Source organism: Podarcis liolepis, assembly GCF_965112155.1.
Source record: "Podarcis liolepis genome assembly, chromosome: 8".
NCBI lineage: Eukaryota > Metazoa > Chordata > Lepidosauria > Squamata > Lacertidae > Podarcis > Podarcis liolepis.
In genome coordinates this window covers 53,915,882-53,930,335 of record NC_139560.1, presented here as the reverse complement: position 1 = coordinate 53,930,335, position 14,454 = coordinate 53,915,882, and the positions used below count along the sequence as shown (strand labels likewise).

The 14,454-nt window shown below is 45.3% G+C and overlaps 1 protein-coding gene across 2 annotated transcripts; it reads left to right on the top strand.

Moving 5' to 3' along the window:
* Positions 1 to 2,414: 2,414 nt before the first annotated feature.
* CBLN2 (cerebellin 2 precursor) lies at positions 2,415 to 10,810 on the top strand. Of its 2 annotated transcripts, XM_083518440.1 has the most exons (5): positions 2,415 to 2,857; positions 3,151 to 3,211; positions 4,508 to 5,055; positions 8,491 to 8,610; positions 9,147 to 10,810. In XM_083518440.1, the coding sequence occupies exons 3-5, from the start codon at positions 4,708 to 4,710 to the stop codon at positions 9,342 to 9,344; spliced, it is 666 nt and encodes a 221-aa protein (XP_083374566.1). In that variant the 5' UTR covers positions 2,415 to 2,857; positions 3,151 to 3,211; positions 4,508 to 4,707; the 3' UTR covers positions 9,345 to 10,810. The 2 variants fall into 2 exon arrangements, with proteins under 2 accessions (XP_083374566.1, XP_083374565.1); XM_083518439.1 differs by lacking the exon at positions 2,415 to 2,857 and having other exon boundaries at positions 3,060 to 3,211.
* Positions 10,811 to 14,454: the final 3,644 nt, after the last annotated feature.

Here is a 14,454-nt window from a genome sequence, read left to right as displayed (position 1 = left end):
TGGAGTCTGGGGCAGATTTTTAATGTAGCCTCTGCTCTTCCCTCTTCTGTGTGGTGATGTGATTTTTTTACCAATTCCCAGATCAGCCACTTCCAAGAATTATCTTAATACAGCGGGGGGGGGGGGGGGTTATGAGTCAGTCTATTGTGTCAAATGTAACTTTCATAATGCTAAAGATACTTTTGTCCAGCCTACATCCAATCTAGAAAGCTCTTTCACTGATGCATGGAATGCAATCCACAGTTTTGTTGAAAATGAATCCTTTCTGGTCCTCATGTCAGTCCTAAATTTCAGGAAGTGCTGTGCTTTTTTTAGGTTGGATAAACCCAAAGTTAATTGCTCCTTTCTTTGCAGCTTCCTCTGTGATGAATTTCAGACTGGAAGCTCCTCAAGGAAAATACCTTTTATGTGGTATTAGGCAGCCTTCTCCAACACGGTGCCCTCCAAGTGTTTTGTACTAAACCTCCCATCAGACTGCTTGGGAAAGTAAAGATTTATAACAATTCCTGATGCTCAAAAATAAGGGGTCAAAGAAAGCAACATAGAACCTTTTCAGAGAAGAAGCAGTCAGATTTTAGCCTCCACACCCTATATTTAGATGCTGGTAGCTATTTCATAGATAATTGTTTCAATGGGACACAAATGGCGCTGTGGGTTAAACCACAGAGCCTAGGACTTGCTGATCAGAAGGTTGGCAGTTCGAATGGGTGAGCTCCCATTGCTCGGTCCCAGCTCCTGCCAATCTAGCAGTTCGAAAGCACGTCAAAGTGCAAGTAGATAAATAGGTACTGCTCCAGCGGGAAGGTGAACAGCATTTCTGTGTGCTGCTCTGGTTTGCCAGAAGCGGCTTAGTCATTCTGGCGACATGACCCGGAAGCTGTACACCGGCTCCCTTGGCCAATAAAGCGAGATGAGCACCGCAACCCCACAGTCGGTCACAACTGGACCTAATGGTCAGGGGTCCCTTTACCTTTACTAGTTTCAATATCACTATGTGTGTACAATGGGGACACCCACCTTGCTGTTTAATAGCCAAGTATTGTCCAATGGTTAGGTCAGTATTTCATACAAAATTGATAGAAAAATGGGTGTTCAGTCATATTCAATATCAGTTTTTCAAATGGTGTCAGTGGTCTAATTGCTTGGGATTTAACTGTTTAATTTGAGATAAGACATAGAATCCTACCATGGGTACATAGGTCCTACCATGGGTGCAGCCAGGATTTTTTTTTGGGGGGGGGAGGGCAGGCCTATTGTTAGGTGGGGACAGAACATCAGTTTGCTATGTCTTTTTATTGAATTTTGTTGATTTTGAGGGGCGACTGCCCCTCCTGCCCCCCATCCCCTGGCTAGCCCATGAGTCCTACCCTCCATGCTCCCTCTTCCATGTGACAGCCCTTAAGGCACATTTGAAAAAGGCTGTCATATCTGTCTCCCCCTTTCCATGCTAAACATACCCAGTTCCTTCAAGCGCTCCTCATCTGATGGATTAGTAGCCCAATCACATTACAGGGTGTTGTTGTTTTTTAACAAGATGCCAGGAAGACCCTACTCTACCTGCCACCCCAGATTTTTGAAATCTGCTTGGAGTCAACCTCTGGCCTGGAAAAAACCACACACAGTTTGCACACAGTCAGATTTACTCTTTCTAGCTGTTACTTTCGTTCTTACGGGGCTGAAGCCTCACAAGGTTTAAGAAGTTCTGCCGGCGAGTCCAGGGCAAATTGTGCCTCAAATTGATACTTAAGGCCAAGGGACACAGGTTCATTATCTGCACTGGCATCATGGATAGTTGGGAAAAACCTTCGCTAATGCTTCTCTCTGAGGAATAGCACCGATTTCTATTTTTATTGTAAAAAAAATTGCAGCTAAAATCACCTGGGGGGGGGGGGACCGGTGGCATGATAAACAAGCCATTAGCACAAAAGGCTCACTCTCTTCCACAGTCTCCCCTTTCTCTAGCTTTTCAGCACCAACTACTCGGCTCCGCAGCAGCTGCACCAGCTGAGCTGTGAGAAATATATATATTGCAGCCAATAACAACTGATGATAACCTTGACTGCAGCATATATCATCATGGCAGCCTTTGGCTTTGTAAAAGATCCGCGAGCGCAGGATTCCCTTGATTGCAGGAGGTGGAGAGGGAAGAGCGGGGGAGAGGGAGGAGGCGAGAGCTTAATTGAAAGTTCATCCTCCTCCTGTTCTCCCCGGGAATCCCGCTCCCGATGCTCTTTCTCTAACCCAAACAATCCAACCACGTCCACAAGGCACGCTCCATCCCTTTAATTCCGAAAGCCCCGTAGAGAGCATTCTGTAGGCAACGGCAGCGAGTGCCACTAGGTGGCGCTCGCCAACCACTTTTGGAGTTAGGCCGCTCTCCGTTCCGGCCAATATAACGCGCCTCCCTCCAGTCCTCGCACACCTAATTCCAGACTTGATAGGGTATCCCTGGGAAAAGGAAAAGGGAAAAAAAAAAGGGGGGGCGCGGGAACCAAAGTTAATAAGGCATTTGCGCCTAAGCAACCCCTGTGTCCTGAGGTTTTTTAAAGCGACAGCCCCTGTTCCCCGCTCACACGCTACAGCTGCCCCTCTCTGTCCAGACCAGAAACGGAACTTCTGTAAACCAGCGACTTCCACGCCTCGTAACCGTGGCTGCTGCTTAGTCTTTTCCCGATATTTGCCAGCGTGGCCGATCTTGACATTTGACGGTGGTCTGTGCGCAAGGGGAGGGCGGGGAGGAAGAAGACATGTGGAGATCTACTTCTACCAGCTTCTGAGAGCGCGTTTCTTTTAAAGAAGAGCCAAAAAGGATCGCTTCCTTCGTTCTGGGTGAAATTCAGCCTATGCCTGGCTCCAGGTAGCCGCTGCTTACAGGACATCAAGCGGGGGAAATTGACGGGGGGGGGGGGAGAGAGGTTGTGTGTGTGCGCGCGCTGGAATTTGTCCAGGCAGATCTGGGTTGTGTGCGCGCGTGTGTGTGTCATGCTCGGGTTTATCTGGTGTGAGAAGCAGTGGCGGGTGTGAATGTGTCTGCGAGAGGGTGGGAAGGAGGAAGGGAGGGAGGGGGTGATCTTGGCAATGGGCGGGAGAGAACGAGGCGAATCCTGTCTCTTCTGCTTGCCAGCCTAATCTCAGCTCATTTTCTCCAAGCAATACAACTTCGCGGACGGCAACCTAAGCCAAGCCCGACTCTCCACCATGGACCCTCCAGGTAAACCAGCGCGCCGCCAGCCCCTTTCATTTTGATCCGTTAAAAAATAATAATCCAGATGGAGATAAAGACGGGATAGCAAAACTAGGAACTCGTAGGGTGGTGTATGGGAGCGGCGGCGGGGGGGGGCGGCGGCGGCGGCGTCCTTCCTGATGGACTTTTTAGAAAGGGAAAGCGATGGAACGGAGTGAAAGGGGTTCGTGTTAGTGACTCGACTCAGGTTCAACTCTTCCGGAACAAACTCGGGAACTTTGCAGGTGGTAACTAATACATCCCCGTTGCATTCCCCACGAGAGTTTAAGGCACGGATTTGCTTAATCTGGACAGGGATGCGGATCAAAGCGGAAACGGCCTTGTGGACCAGTTGCATGGGGGGAGGGGAATCGAAGTTGGAGCGGAGTTTATCAGCAATTCCAAGAAAGCTGACCTCTCCGCGTCCGAGGCATTAACTCGCGTTAAGCAGAAGCGCTCCCTTCGCAGATTTTGTTTTCATTACAACTACAATCTAAGACGCGCTTGTGTTCAGTGTTGTGGGGTTTTTTTAAAGTTACATCGGGATGGGAGTATAGAACAAAAATGCCCAAGTGCTTTGGGATCGAGATAAAATGTCTGTGGTTATTGCCACAGCTTGCTGTGCCTGAGGAAAGAGGGAATCAGACAGGACGCTGGGAGTTTCTTGTGTTTCGTGTGTGGAAGCGAATCGTCTGCACCTCTATTTGTGGTGCGGAAAAGAGGGACCTCCCAGGTTGCTTTCCTTCGATTCCTGGCAGAGGGTGGGGTGGGCTGGGCAATGAGCCCAGGCTTATTCAGAAGTGCCATTGTTTAAAAAAAATAATGAGTCCGGCTCTTGCAACAAGCACTGCAAAAGGAGCGAGATGTTGAAAGAGCCCGCCCCACCCCTTGCGATGCCCTCAGCTCTCGCACACACTCCAAAGCGGGATCAGACGCGGGCTTGTGTGTCACTGTGAGAAACAGGGTGCTGGACTTAACGGGGCCGTTGTTCTGATCCACGAGGACCTTTCTTAGGTTATGTGGTGACACGTTCCTTGGCGGGAAACGGAGCGCAGCTCGCGCCCGCCCCGTCAAGGTCTTTTTGCCCGGTTCGCCTGCCGTGTGTCTGAGCCCTGCCCCGCTCCACCTCATAAAACAGACACCGAGTGGGTTTCTCGCCCCCGCCCCCTCACATCACACGGGATGGACCTCGGGAGGCTCTGGCACTTTTTGTGAGGGGGGAGGCGGACTGAGGAGCTGGACTTTCCCGCCGCCCGCCTCACTTGGCTCTTTTTCGCCCCGCAGGCTGCAGCGCGCCTCCCGCCTTCCTGTGAGGCCGCCGAAGAAGCGCGAAAATTCAAGGCGGCGCCCGCTCGTTTCCCGCTCGCTGAGGCGCCCAGCCCGGCCGCCCTCCGGAGACTGAAGGCAGCAGCGCCCGGCCGTCGCCCTCCCGCCGCCCCCTTTGGACTCCGCGGCTGGACGGACGGGCCCCGCTGCGGCAAGACATGGCCGGGCGGCGGCTGTGGTGGCGGCGGCGGCGGGGGGCGCTGGCGGAGCCCGCGGGCGGCTACTCCTGCGTGGCGGTGGCGGCGGCGGCGCTGGCCCTACTGCTCCTGGAGCTGCCCGGCGGCAGCCCGGCGGTGCCGGCGCAGAACGACACGGAGCCCATCGTGCTGGAGGGCAAGTGTCTGGTGGTGTGCGACTCCAGCCCGTCCGCCGACGGCGCCATCACCTCGTCGCTGGGCATCTCCGTGCGCTCCGGCAGCGCCAAGGTGGCGTTCTCGGCCACGCGCAGCACCAACCACGAGCCGTCCGAGATGAGCAACCGCACCATGACCATCTACTTCGACCAGGTCAGGCGCGCCAGCCCTCTCCCCCCTCCCTCGCGCCTTTTCCGGCCTCTCCTGGCCGTAGCCCCTCCCTCAGGTGACTACGCCCCGCCCAGGCGGCGCTGGCAAGCCAGAGTCTCCTCCCACCTGCCCACTTCTTCCCCGCCTCTACCTTGCACCTCTTTCTCCAGGTAAGCCCTTCCTGCCCCGGCCAGTCTGCTCTGGCGCCCTCTGGCGTCCAGAAGAGCCGCTCTCCACTTCTTCCTCCTAATTCCTTCCCTTCTCCCGTTTCACACTTAGCCCTAGTCCTTTGTTTACTGTCCAGCTTCACTCCTTTTCCTACCAGCTCTCCCCACTCCTAGCCCCATTGATCTGTCTCCTATTTATCCCTAATTCCCATCTTCTACACCACCACTCTCCCGGTCTATCCTTTACCTAGTCCTTCCTTATTCCCATTCCAGCACAACTCCCTCCAGCCATGTCCTGTTCAGCAGTGACCCCCCTCAAGCTCAAGCTCTTTTCCCAAGAGCAATACATGGCCTCTCTCCCACTGACTGATGGCCCCTGCCTCTTCTCCACCTTCAATATTTGTTTTGATCTTTCTCCATTCTTTGTGATGCCCTTCCTGCATTTCCCTCCTACTCCTTTCACACCTTAGCTAACTGTAAGGTTGCCATATGTCCTCTTTTCCCAGGACGCATCCTCTTTTTTCATGGGTAGAGTTGTCTTAGTGATCCCTAGTTAAAAGTAGAAGTCAGCAAATGTGTCCTCTTTTTTGCTCTTCAAAATTTGGCAACCCTAGACTGGGCTTCTTCCAATGCCCTCTAAGTTAGGGATGGAGAGCTTGTGCCCACCCCTCACAGATGTTGTTGAACTCCAACTCCCACCAGCTCTAGTCAATATGGCTCAATGAACAGGGATGAAGGCAGCTGCAGTCTGTCACTATCTGGAGAGTCACAGGTTCCCCTTACCTGTTTTAGTTCCACCTTAGTAATTCACTGTCACCAGTCTGACAGTACTTGTGGCTCATCAACTTCTCTATGAAACAATAGCCATCACTTCCTTATTTTTCTATTCTGATGAGTGTCCTTTAAGTACCCCATCTAATGCTGTAGCTACCAACAAGATATTTTGGGGGGGCTCCTCAGTCACCCTGTTTTGAATAATTATAACCACCAGTCTGTATTGGCAACAATATAACATCCAATTCCAATTTCTCCAGAGAGGTGGCTCTGGGATTTCCTGCCTTCCCTTATCTAGTCAGGCAAACCAGACAGGCATGCATAGAGCAGCAGCCTGGGGAAATCCGCAGAATTTGGGTGTAGTGCAGTGAGGGGACAGTGAAGGCACTGCAAGCTTAAGCTTTGCCTCTTGGCTCATTTGAGGAAACCTACATGCTTTTAGGATTGCTCTGTCTTAGGAAACCTAGGAAGAAAGAAGAGGGATGCACTGGGATTTTATGTAAAACCTTCCAAGTGAAAATCATTCAGGTCATTTAGACTTGTTCAGCACAGATTATTTGTTTCTGTTTATGCATCCATCTGTCCAAGGATTGCTTTCTAATCATGATTACATGTGTATTCTATTATTTACGCATTGTGTTCCCCAGCTATTATAATCTTCTAGGAAAAAAAATATTTTGACATAGATTGGCAGAAATTTTTTTGGAGAATAATTCTATTGTCACCTTGCTTGCAGAGCTGTATAATGCTAGACACTATATACATACCGTTTTGTTTATAAAGTTTTTCCTCCCTCTAATTCCATGATGTGTTGCCTTAAAATAAGAATTGTAGTGTTGGTTGAATAACTTAATTTTTTTTTTAGCAATGAATGGGATTCTAGTTTCACAAATTCTTCTTCTTTCACACTTTTGCATATGAGTTTTGAATCTGGACTAGATGAGCTCTGAGGTTGATAATCTTATGTAAGAAGGATAGCCACAGTCTTTCACCAACTTCTGCATGGTTTTTACATTAATTTGTATATATGCGTACACACACAGGATATTGTGATACATGCTAGAAATTCTGAACAAGGAAGTACCTGGCAGTCAAAACAGAAAAATAACCATAAGAGCCAGAATCTGTGGCATTGCACCACTGAGCTTTGTGTGCAGTCTTAACCGTTCTTTGTTACAGAAAAGACAGCAGGAAGCTATGAGAGCTCTGCTCAGATGTAATAATAAGACCCCAGGCAAGCTGTTGTAACCAGTTACCTGGGAAGACAGATTAGGCAGAAGATTTCAGATCTGATTCTGTAGGTAATGCAAATATCAATCATGCAAAGAACTGTAAACATCTCTTTGGAATGTTTTCTAATTCTAGGCCTGCCATGAGGTTGCCAGCCCTCATTTACATATCCTTAGTTTAGTGTGACTTGCCTTTGGCCATAAGGAGCCATATCAGAGCATGCAAATTATTGGGATAAGTCCTTTCCTTGTGGTGGTGGTCATTACCTTTATATCCTGCCTTTCTTCCAAGGAACTTCAGGTGGTGTACACGGCTCTTGCTATAATGGTCTCCTCCCCATTTTATCACCACAACAATATTGTGAGGCAGGTAATGCTGAGAAAGAGATGGTGACTGGCTCAAGGTCACCCACTGAACTTCATGGGTATTTTAACCTTGAATCCCAAGTACTACTCCAGCATGTTAACCACCACACTAAATTGGCTCTCTCGTGGATTCATTGCTTTCTGCTTCTTTTGTTACTCTGCAAGAGGCCTTTGAAACATTCATAACTTGGCTCAAAAGAGCATTTTCCATTACCCTAATTGGCAAATTGCACTCACTTTTACCACTAAGTCCATGCACTAAGTTCTCTGTGGGTTAAAATGCATCTTCCATAGTTCTTTGTTCAAGCCTAATTGAATTAGTCCCTGTGCTTCAGGATGGGGTAAAGAGACAAAAGAGAATGAGGGGTGTAAAGTTCAGAGAGAGAGGGGGGGGGTTACTTATTTAAAATTTGAACTCCCTCCCACCGTTCCATCACATGTGACACGACTAAGTCTCATTTTGTTTCGCATTAACATCACAGGCCCCAAGAGAGACAATTAGTTTCAATACTGTTACATGAAAATGAAAAATCCTGGGCGGATTTGTTTAATGGGATCTTTTCTCCCTTCGTTTTGCGTGTCTCTCAGCAATGATACATTACATTTTCTCCTCTGCTGTGAAGACACAGGCTGCCATCATGATCCTTTCATTCTCTCGAAGAGGCATTGGGTGCACCACTGTGTAAATCAATCAGCTGTCTGAACCAATCCTTTTAAAACACCTTGGAAAGTTATTTCGTTTCCCTGCAGTCCGTTTTAATTGTGCAGCAAAATGCCTGTGGCTTTGCACTGCTTGGGCAGCCGGTCGAGAATTCTCCCTCTCTCTCTCCCCCCACCTGACCTTCCCCATAATGAAGGCATGACCTAATTCCCCCCTCCCCTTTCATTCTTCTTTTCTCCAGGTATTAGTTAATATTGGCAACCATTTCGACCTGGCTTCCAGTATATTTGTAGCGCCAAGAAAAGGAATATATAGTTTCAGTTTCCACGTTGTGAAAGTATATAACAGACAAACTATCCAGGTATGTACTCTTCACTGGGGGGGGGGCAGTTTGTTTTTTCTTTGCAAAGTGGCTCACATAAAGGCTTGTGATATTTGAATATATAGCAAAACGTCTCAAAGAAAAAAAACACCATGCAGTTACTGTTATATTAATGTGATCTTATTTTAGCAGAGCATTTTATGAATATGATATTTTATCCATAAACTACTAGATACACCTAGTTCCCTCAGCCAGCATTACAGTCCCCCATCCCCACACTGGGCTAGCTGACTGGGCCATTTGGTAGAGAAAGTACAGGTGTATCAGTCTGAGCCAGGTGTGGAGCAAAGTGGTGGGTCATTTTGACCTTACACCCCCTCCCACTGCAAGAGATATGTCTTATCGCCTCCTACTCTGTTTCCCCACCCCCATTTGGGATCCCTGCATGTGGGAGACTCACTTATATTCTGGGTTGGAATTTGATATGTGGGTGTGTTATATTGGGATGTAACAATGCAATTTTAAAAACAAACACTATGCAAGACTGCTGATGTTGAATTTCTTTTGAATTGTAGGTAAGCCTAATGCAAAACGGCTATCCAGTGATTTCAGCTTTTGCTGGAGACCAAGATGTCACCAGAGAAGCAGCCAGCAATGGGGTCTTGCTCCTTATGGAAAGAGAAGACAAAGTGCATCTCAAACTGGAGAGAGGGAACCTCATGGGAGGGTGGAAATACTCAACCTTTTCCGGCTTCTTAGTCTTTCCGCTATAAAGGGATGTCAAGGAGAAGCCTGATTTGCAAGCTGGAACAAGGATCAAATCATTTTGGAAAAACATACACACACAAGATCCCTCCTCCCTCTCCCAGAACTTGGCTAGACACGCCAATAATTCCAGCCACCCAGTCAGACTGCCATCAGAGAATAATGACAAACCTTCTTGATGCCACTGTTTGCTTTGACTCTTGACTGTTCCTTGGGAAAACCTGCAGCCCCGATTAGTTTTAGATGACGGTGATCTTTAAAAGAAACGAAATTATCAACCTGAGCAATTTGTACCTGTGATTGTAAAGTCAATTTTGGATTTTATTGTTGGGATCATTGACTTTCCTCCCTTCATTCTGTTTCTGTTCCTGTCCTGAAGAGACATGCTAATTGGGACCACATAAAAGTAGTCCAAGGCTTACCCTCAAAGCCGGAAGAATCTGATATCCACTGAAGTGTTCCTGTGATACTTTCTCTTTTTGTGTTTGTATAGCCTTAAAAATATACCAAGACAAAAATAAGAATGGCTTCAATTTCAAACCTGTATCTTCTGGGGAAGGGATTTTATTTATTTATTTATTTTGGACATTACTGTGTCAAGAAGTGCTTTATCCAGTGAAGCAAATTTTGCACGATTGGAAACTACTTTATTTTGTGTTACTTGTGTTTTCCATCATCATTTCCCCCCTCTTCTGACTCTTTTTGTGCTAAAGAAGCAAGCTAGATCGATCAATAAGATAAAGCAAGCATATATATGCCCTGTAACTTGCAGAGAAACTAACCAGTGAACTGTTCTGCTTGCACTATTCAGCTGATCTAATAGAAGCATTTGTCGAGATCGAGGAAGACTTTGCACAATCTGATCCTTGAGTTACATTCTGGAAAGGAAATGACATTTCTGAATTGGTCTGACATTTCTAGACGCTCTTCCAGAAGGCTGTGAATATCTTCTTTGAACATACCGTAAATTATTTCTTTGCATTACTGGGAGTTCTTTGGTGCTTTCCTGATCTTTATTTGATGGATTTAATTACTAATGCTTGAATATGCAGTGGCTTGGCCTCTTTGAGTGTTCCAACAAATTATCTTCCCTTCAAATTAGGTAAAAACAGATTTGCAGTGGACTTGCCAGGATCCAGCATACATCAACAGTTGCTGTTAGTATGTGTGACAAAATCAGGGATGTCAAAAAAGAAAGAAAGAAAATGCTCTGAAAGCTTACTATGGTTTATGTGGTTTAACTATGAATACACCAGAAATTGTATATTTTATTTTATTTATTTTATTGATGCTTCCCTGTTAGCATCCAAAGACTTTTGAGTAGTCTTAATCCAATACTGTATACCACAAAGGTCATTGATTCCAAATGATAAAAGAAGAAACCTCAGGTTGAATTCCAATTCACCTTCTATGTGTCAATGTAACCAAAATGCTGATGAACTTTAGATTCAGAATAAATGGGGTTCATGTCCAACTTGGCTTCTTTTTCACTTTCATCTAAGTGTCAAAAGTGACTGTGCAATGCAGGAAAAGTGCTCAACAGTTGATTCAAGGAAGTCATTAGTGAGAATTTATATATATATATATATATATATATATATATATATATATATATATTGCTAAGCAGCTGGGTGGATGGGGATTTTATTTATTTCTTGTGTTAGTTCATTTCCCCTTTCTCAAGGAACAAATCAAATGCAAATGATGTTTGCAGAATACAAACAGTAAACAGGTTGCATTGCATGTTGGAATTATGGTGGACATGTTTTCATTGTAAAATTATCATTAAAAGGTCACTGTCAGTTAAAAAATATTCTTAAAAACAGTTTCTCTACCTGTGTTAATTATAGCACTTTCAATTGTGTGTTTGTTTTTTTAAAGAATATTTCTAAAACCGGTTTGTGTTTTGATTTCACCACTCACCACAGTTTTTGTTTCTCAGCTGCCTGAGGGGGTCCAGTAAATCTAGTCAGTATTGGCTTTGTCTTTGGAGTTGTTTCTAACTCAAACCCTGTACAGGTGGTTCCCTACCATGTGCAGCATTTGATAAGAATCATACTTGTTTTGGGCATTTCTGAATTTGTGTATTTCATATTTGCATACAGCTTTGCATGCATGGAGTGTGGTATATGTAAGGCCCTTTACCCTTGCTTTTGTGGTGTGTAGACTGTATGGATAGGGCCTACCCACACTGGAATCTATGCATGCAGCTTCCTATGCCAATGTGAAGTTCAGGGTTGAGAAAGGGGGGATGGTACAACCTCAATCCAGTTCTATTTATAGGGAATGTCCAGACAGGGCTTTAGTTTCCCTTGCATTATAAAATAAATTGATTTCCCCCATTCCAATTGTTTATTGCTTTGTGGGTTCCCTCTGCCCTGTAAACAGCGTTTCCATACACTCCGGCTTCCGTCACGATGTTTTGTTGTGCCAGAAGCGGCTTAGTCCTGCTGGCCAAATGACCCGGAAAGCTGTCTGCGGACAAATGTCAGCTTCCTCAGCCTGAAAGCGAGATGAGTGCCATAACCCCATAGTCACCTTTGACTGGACTTACCGTAACTGTCCAGGGGTCCTTTACCTTTTGTACCTCTGCCCTATATTTAGTGCCAGTCTAATGAGGCAACTTTAAAAACTAATTCACATTTTTTTTAAAAAAAGCAGTTTGTAGGAATTGCAGGTAATAGTGCATCAAAATTCTTTTGCACAGCATTTTACTTATGTGCACACTATGATTTGGTTAAAAGAAAACAAATCTGAATGCAACTGCAGGAACAATCACAGATTTCTTTTTTTGAAGGATGTAAATTGTAAGCAATCTTTTACAGTGTGCACATTTGTGTCTAACACGGAGGAAGGAAATAAATGAATGCAAATTCAAGTACAGAAAACTCTGGCAAATTCTGTAAAATACAGATACTTAAGAGAGGGACAATAGATCAGTTCTGCTTTGGAAGCAACTAATTAATTTGGTGTTCTACAATTTCAAGATAAATTTGGATGAGGAGAATTTAAGAAGCATTTAAAATGCATTCATTTTCTTCAGCAATGTATTTTTTATTGCAGCTACTGTAGAAAAGACTTGAACCACAAGTGGTGCAGGTGAGTCAGAGTTTGGAAAAGCAGCTTGGTGCAAAACCATTTATGACAGGAAAAGGTTGCTTTTTATGGAATGAGGGCCATGCCCTTTATTTCTCCTTCACTATATAACCAAATTATCAGAATAAATAAATTACCTATACAGGCATGACCAGAATTTAATTTTCTTTATTATGAAAAGGATATGTAGACAGGCAGATTTTGAATTTTATAAGCTATATATAAATCCATGAATAAGTGATACTTCTGGGTGCTATTTTTTAAAAAATGGATGTTAACGCTGTCATTTCCTAAGTAGCGAGGCATGTTTGGCTTTTCTTGTTTTGCTGTTAGTGGCCTGTCTTGATCTGTCTGTTACTGTGTCAGAAATTCAGCCCGACACTACAGAAGATGTGTGAAAGTGTCACACAGCCAGATAGCTGCAAGTTAGTAGACCAACCATATGTGACTCATTTATGCTGGAGATTTCAGGGCTGGTTGGGAAGCAAGATCCCTAATTTATACAGATCCAATTCTAGCTTAAGGAGGCAAGCTGGTTTGGTCTAGCAGAATTATTTTCCCATGTGGTGCTGGTGAGCAGTGGCATAGCTAGCTGCTCGGGTGCCCGGTGCAGGGGCGTGTCCTGCAGCCAGGGGTGTGGTGATCTGCACCAATGGGGGCATGGCAATCCATCCATGGGGGCAGGGCAAGCCTCTCAGATGCTTGGAGCCTCTCCACTGCCTGCCCCTCAGCTGTAGGGCAGCTGAGGGAGAGGCAGTAGGCAGGGGGAAGTCCCACGCTGCTGTTTTAGGCAGCGTGAAACCTGCAGGTGCCTAAGCCACCATGTCACTCCTAAAAAGTTTCATGAGCCCAACTGATTATTATTTTTTTAAAACTCATTTTGTCACCCCCCCCCAGTGATGACACCCAGGGCAGACCGCACCCCTGCAGCCCCCTTCCTCCGCTATTGCTGGTGAGTGCCCCCCTCTCTGTAAATCAGATTGAGTCATGCTTTTATGTGATTTAATTGAGAGCTTGCTGTTTGTCGAACAAGGATAGCTAGTTCAGCGTTGAAAGTTCAGGCCGTCTATGATGCCAATTCTTTTGACAGAGCTAGTATGTGTGTTTTTAAAGGAAGCTTTGCCCATAACTACTTGCTCAGAGCATGTAGCAATTTCTTTCAGGTAAGTATCACAGAAGTGACACTGCTCAGGCTACTCTGTGATGCAAAGGGGGCAGACAGGTGGGTAGACTGGCAACAAAAGAGTAAAGCCTATCATCTGAATGTGACTATTGGAAACCCTAGCATTTGTCATTGAGAAGGAGAACACGAGGTTCTCTCTAAAATAATTTATATGTATTTTTAACAGTACTTCATCCTACCTGAATTTGCCATGATCCAAATAGTTTGGATGTCATCTCAGTTCCCTAATCATATCTCCAACCTTTGGATAATTTAGATTGTATTGAAAATGACCATATGTTGGCTCTCTGAATCATTATCATCTTATCATCTCCAGTGCATGCATGGGCTTGTTCAGCTAATATTGACAAAACTGTTCTGCAAGAGTGTGGATTTGTGATGACCTCAATGTGGCTGCTCTTTGGGGGTTGGGGAATGAACGTGTGTTATTCTCCCGTAGAGCCACATAGCTATGCAGGGAACAGTCAGTGGAGCTGTCAGCTAACAAATCAATTTTAGTTGATTAATCATCTGCTTTTAGGGCACATATTTATTTCTGAATCTATTTTGCCTATAGTGTGTGACAGTAATAGGGAATGGAAAAACAAAATATTATAGGTAACCTTTTCTTCTAAAACAAAACATTTAAAATGGCCTTTTCTTCTAAGGATTATTGATAGTATTTGTTGTTATTTTGTAAGTTACCTTGATTTCCTTCAATATCACAACTTGGCACCTGTTATCAATGCTCTAGGAACATGCAGTCCATCAATTGCCTTGCAATTAGGCAAAGTTTAGATTATTAATTATACCAATTAAGGCATTGAGACTGCAGTTCTGTACACAGTTACTTGGGAACA

Coding starts and splice junctions, on each gene's coding strand:
- CBLN2 (XM_083518440.1), top strand. CDS start 4,708: ATGGCCGGGCGGCGGCTGTGGTGGCGGCGGCGGCGGGGGGCGCTGGCG. Junction 5,056..8,490: donor TGACCATCTACTTCGACCAG/GTCAGGCGCGCC, acceptor TCTTTTCTCCAG/GTATTAGTTAATATTGGCAA. Junction 8,611..9,146: donor ATAACAGACAAACTATCCAG/GTATGTACTCTT, acceptor TTTGAATTGTAG/GTAAGCCTAATGCAAAACGG.